This window comes from Priapulus caudatus, unplaced genomic scaffold (assembly GCF_000485595.1).
Source record: "Priapulus caudatus unplaced genomic scaffold, Priapulus_caudatus-5.0.1 Scaffold610, whole genome shotgun sequence".
NCBI lineage: Eukaryota > Metazoa > Priapulida > Priapulimorpha > Priapulimorphida > Priapulidae > Priapulus > Priapulus caudatus.
In genome coordinates, this window is record NW_014577671.1 from 44461 (window position 1) to 50339 (window position 5879).

The 5879-nt window shown below is 45.4% G+C and overlaps 1 protein-coding gene across 1 annotated transcript in view; it reads right to left on the reverse strand.

Moving 5' to 3' along the window:
• Window positions 1-808: 808 nt before the first annotated feature.
• Window positions 809-5879, reverse strand: part of LOC106812124 (sodium- and chloride-dependent glycine transporter 2-like) — a 19804-nt gene continuing 14733 nt past the window's right edge. The window contains exons 8-14 of the mRNA XM_014815911.1: window positions 5082-5206; window positions 4758-4870; window positions 4323-4454; window positions 3233-3338; window positions 2650-2756; window positions 1861-2028; window positions 809-848 (exon numbers count right to left, since the gene is read on the reverse strand). Of these exons, the coding sequence (XP_014671397.1) occupies window positions 828-848; window positions 1861-2028; window positions 2650-2756; window positions 3233-3338; window positions 4323-4454; window positions 4758-4870; window positions 5082-5206 (772 nt within the window). The 3' untranslated portion in view covers window positions 809-827. The remainder of the gene's footprint in view (window positions 849-1860; window positions 2029-2649; window positions 2757-3232; window positions 3339-4322; window positions 4455-4757; window positions 4871-5081; window positions 5207-5879) is intronic.

Sequence of the window (5879 nt, forward strand, 5' to 3'; positions counted from 1 at the left end):
TTACATCATGTCGCCACACGTAGTATATACACGCTGTGATTCCCGCGGTTCCCCGGCCGTGTATCCTGATGCCATTACTATATATGCTATGTAGAAATGTACTATATGTAGGGCACGTGAAAATTCATAAGAAGATCTGTTCTTCAGGAAAAAGACACCCAATCTAATATGTATACAGATACTAGTATACGCGCACGCGGATACACGCACATGCACGTGTACACACACACATACACAGACTCGGACACACGCGTGTACGAAGGCACAGACGTACGAACGCACAAACGCACACCCGCACATATTTATGCAGGAACACACACACGCACGCACGTACCCCTGTACGCACGAACGCACACAAGTTTGCCCCCAAAACATTTACGCACGAACGCACGCACGCACACACGCACGCACATACGCACGCACGCACGCACACACACGCACAGTGACACGCACACGCAGACGCACACGCACACGCATGCGCACACGCACACGCACACGCACATGCACACGCACACACGCACACGCACACACACACACACACACACACACACACACACACACACACACACCACACGCACGCACGCACGGCAGCATTGCTATGAATCACAGGCCTATTAACGCCTCTCATCTGCTCCTCGTTCACGCGACGTGCGCCGTTGCTAGGCAAGCGGCGGCTTCTGCGCCCGTGCTTGCCTGGTGGAGGTGCGTGAGCGGCATCTCCGTGGCCTGGCTCCACAACCTGCCGGGGATCCCCGCCGCCTGCAAGCTCGTACGCCTCCCCTTCGAGTCTGTGTCGCGCGAGCGCCGGCCCCAGTCGCTGCGTGGTTTTAATAAGCCACACCGTAACTCTGCCATAGATGGAAGACGCAGTGGAGGCGAGATCAATCAGATGGCTAATCAGATGAATCAATCCCTTAATTAATCAATGCATATCAATCCGGTGCGAGATCAGCTGAGGCTGCAGATGTATCTTCGCTGTGCGGCATTTTCGTGTGGCTTCGTAAAAATTCATATTGCGAAATTCTATTTTTAAGAGACAGACGGTGTATATTCCCAATTTCGGCGTGTATCGCGGGAAAGTCTTTTTTTAAGGATTATGAATGAATATTTGTGTTACAAACTATTTATTGTGGTCCCCTTGTAATGCAAATTCCGTGAACGTGGCTTTGTCGCTTTCGCTCAAGGTGACCCCTGTTAATTTATAGAAATTTTTCCGCTTAGTGATTGTCAGCAACGGGAAAATGAGAACCACATTGACTACCTTACATAACTCCACGCTAACAGCTGTGTCGCTCGGTACAGCCGTCACCTGCGGTATACATCTAAATTCAGGGCAGCCACACACATCTCTCTCGGTCTAATAACGATTAGAACTGCAGTTCTTGAACGTATGATGGATCCGGCGAGATATATGACGTTCTAACGATAGCCTCGCCTAACACAGCTTTTTTGTTTTAGTCCTATACGCAAGGTAAAAGCCCGCGGCCTGCATGCCTATAATAGCGGCAAGCTGTGTGGAGATACGCGTGGTTGCTCTCTTCAGCACTCTCTTGCTCGTCTCTCTCTCTCTCTCTCTCTCTTCTCTCTCGCTCGCGCGGCTTTCTCTCTCTCTCTCTTATCTCTTTTCGGAGTCCCGCCGGACGGATTGGCGCAGCGCAGCTCCCTCTCTCGCCGTCTCTCTCTTTTTTCTCTCACAACACACTCTGGCTCTCTCTCGTAACACAACACTCTGCTTCTCGGCGAATCTGGCTCGGCTCGTTTCTTTTTTTCTGCTCTCTCTCTCTCTCTGCTCTCTGCTCCGGCTCTCTCTTGGCAGCTCTTCTCCCGTTGTCTCTATCTATCTTTCCTTCTATCTCTTACCGTTAACAGACTGCCTTCCTCCTTGCAGATGGCTATCACGGCTATGAGCGGAATGAATAGTATTGAGATGACGGAGAGCACCCAGCCGATGCCGTCAGCCCACGACGGGTAGTCGTATTCCCCATACTTGAGCGTGTCGAAGTCGTACAGTGTGAAGATCAGGATCACCTACAGCGAATGAGACACGGTGAGAAGAGGACGTCGAGGTGACGCTTGACGGTAGCGCCATCTGTGGCGACTCGCGTGGTGGTGACGTAGACACCAATGTACACTAACGTAGACTGTTGCAAATTAGTGAGAGTGAAGCAAACGTTTCGAGATTTGATTTGATTTTTTTATTTATTTAAGTCGACAAGCGAAATGTCTATAGCGTTGCGGAAGCGGGTTGGGGTCACTATAAATGGAATCAGGGTCAGAGCCCCATGCTACCACCGTGTAACAGATGTCTAGCTATTATATCATCTCTCTCTCTCTCTCTCTCTCTCTCTCTCTCTCTCTCTCTCTCTCTCTCTCTCTCTCTCTCTCTCTCTCTCTCTAACTCACTCTCCCCTCTGTTTCTCTCTCTGGGGACTACATAATATTAACAGGGGAAGAGTTATGCATGCTCGCATACTTACAATATAAATATAACATAATATACAAAATCATATCAAATATACAATATAATATACAATCCTCGATCGGTGATTAGAGGACGAGGGCAGTAGGCAGGAGATTATGCTTGTCACCCACCCGTGTGTGGCCTTATGCTCCACTGGGAGTAAAGAGGATAAGTAAGTAAGTACCCACCGTGAGCAGAATTGGACACGCCCACTTCCAGATGATTTTCCAGAACAGCCTTGGCCAGGGATCGTAGCCAAGCATGTGAGCAATGTTCTCCAGAAACCGGTCCGCACCTGAAATAAGCGGCACGACCTTGATCCTCTATTACTGCTATAGGCTACTAATCGACGACCTTGATCCCCTATTACTGCTGTAGCTAGGCTACTAATCTAGGATGAACATTATTGGCACGAATATCACATAGAGAGGTTCGCCTCCAAAATATATATTGGGATATTATATTATATATATATATATAATATATATCAAATATTCAAATTAAATTTATATAATATTAATAATATATAAATTAAATAATAATAAATAGTATATATCTATAATAATATACTATATATTATATATATTAATTATAATGTACATGGTTACCTTATTTACTAATACTACTACTAGGGGTTATATATAATTAATATATATATATAGTGCCAACTATAGCTATACACATATTATTGCCCATTGGACTGTTATATTAATTAAGACTAAGTAAGAATTGACAGCTAGATTGTTGATTGATCTATCTAAGCCCTCACACCGGTAAACCCATGAGATTCACTGTCGTTCGAACGATAGCGCGATGGACAGTAACGGGCAAAGGTGCGGGCGTAGTTATCAAAAGATGTCAGCACCGTACATGCAGTCTGTTGGTGATGATGAATACATGATGCGAGGTCAGCGCTACTCATCGAGAAATATACAACGGAAGTGTAAATGTGCTGGACTCATCCCTCCTTCTTACTGCCACGGCCAGTGCACAATGCTTACATTCCACTCTGTCTCTCTCACTCTCTCTCTCTCTCTCATCTTCTCATCTCTCTCTCTTGTCTCTCTCTCTCTCTGTCTCTCATCTTCTCTCTCTCTCTCTCCTCTCGCTCTATCTCTCTGCTCTCCTCTCTCTCTCCCTCAATCGCTATCTATCTCTCTCTATTTCTCTCTCCTCTCCTCTCTCTCTTCTCTCTCTCGTCTCTCTCCTCGATCCCTCTCTCTCTCCCTCTCTCTCTCATCTCTCTTCTCTCTCTCTCTCTCCTCTCCCTCTCTCTCGTCTCTCTCTCGCCTCGTCTCCCTTCTCTCTTTGTGCTGTGCGTGTGCTGTGCGCGGTTCCCGTGCAATGAGTGTGTTACGTGCGCTGCGCGCGTTGGTGGGTGCAAGCTCTCTGTGTTGTAAGCCATATCATGAGGAGTATTATATGTGTGTCCGTGTCGTGCACGTATATGTGTAGCCGTATATGCCTATCTGCTGGTCTAGTTCTGTCTCTCCCCCCTCTCTACTCTCGCTTCTCTCTCTCTATATTACTATATCTACTAAATACTGCGCTAGCCCGCGCTCTCTCTCCTCGTTCACCTCCTCTCACACTTCATAGTGTCTCCACTTAACACTTGATTTTAATGCCCTCTTCTCTCTCTCTCTCTCTCTCTCTCTCTCTCTCTCTCTCTCTCTCTCCTCTCTACTCTCTTTTCTTCTCTCTCTCTCTTTCTCTCTCTCTCTCTCTCTCTCTCTCTCGTTTTCTCTCTCACACACTCTCTCTCCCTTGCTCTCTCACACACTCGCTCTCTGCATCTGTTCTGTAGCAACTCCGTCCCTAAATCTCTTCTAGCAAGAAATCTACGATAATACAAGAGACGTACGTTTGTGCAGAATACGAGTCCTACGAGATAGCTGATGATGCAGACGATACCCAGAATCAGCCACTTCCGTTTCCGGAACAGTTTCGGGTATTCGTCCGTGACTGCTGTGACCACCGTCTCCACGATGGTAAACTGAAATACAGACATTAAAAAGTCTGAACCATCTATCTTAATAATGGCAAATTATCTATAATGGTATGTCATGTTCATTAGGGCCTGTAACAACCACGCATGGCCCAGTATTTTCATTGGTTGTGACGTCATTGATGACTGAACCTACTAGTACTAGGTTGGTAAAATAGCCACGTACTAGAATATATTGTTGAACTATTATATTCTGCCACCGTAAACATAATAAACTAAATTTAGGGATACTGGCCGGACCAGACTCTAGCTTGCAGACGCGCTAGTGCTGATAGTGGCGCCATCTATTACCTGCGTGCCAAGTCCGAGGCTGAGCAGCATCATGAAGAAGAGAACAGCGAATATTGGCGCACCTGGAAGCCTCGCTAGACCTGCTGGGTAGGCGATGAAAGCCAGGCCCGGACCTACACAACGCGAAACCCATTACACACATACATAATCAATGCATCATCACCTTCCCGTTAGAGGGCCTCGTATTAGCCTACATGGCCAGTAAGTACACAGATATAACCATAATGAGATTATAATGATAATGAGATTTTTTTTAAAATCTCGACAGACGGATAGGCAAAGGGAAGATGCTAAAGGGTGAATCTGTTGGCGTCTTGTACGCACCTTTAGCGACGACGTTTTCCACGTCGACTCCTAGTTCGTACGCCATGTATCCAACGAGCGAGAAGATGGCAAAGCCAGCGTAGACACTCGTTAGACAGTTACCAAAGCTGACGACCAATGCATCTCTGAAGAAATGGGAGAAAGAAGGTCCTTAGATAACAGTAGTGATACCATTGAGTCATTCTAGATTCTTCGGGTTCTACAGCACATACTGACATGACCTAGTGAAATGTGATCATAAGTGATCACACTGAATGAATGAAATATGTATGTAAAATCATACATATAATAAGTACATGCATGCTCGCTATTGTCGGTACGGATTCGATGTTTAGGGCATATTGCAATATTTGGCTTCAAAGTGTCCTTTCCAATGTGTTCCCAATTATTGTCTATAGCACTGGAGCATGTGGAAAAACCAAATTTCTGTCGTCCAGATTATATAAAATAATAAAATGATACATGATTATATTAGGAAATTCACCTTGTGAGATGAATGCGCCTCTTTCTATTATATTTAACGTGTCGACAAACTGGATTCCGTTTCGCCACTTTCTAAACTTCTCTAATCTATACATCTTGCCACTGCACCGTTTATCGAAAGGTCGCGGTTTTTCGTTTCGTTAACAGTATAAGAATATAATAATAATATTAATAATAATAATAATAATAATAATAATAGTTATAGCCTGGACCCTACCAACCGTTGCCTAATTTTACCGGTTTTTGATTTTAACTGCGCGTGACGTCGTTCTGACCACTTTGAGGTTTTGAAGATCAAGTTCGTAGATAGGCTTA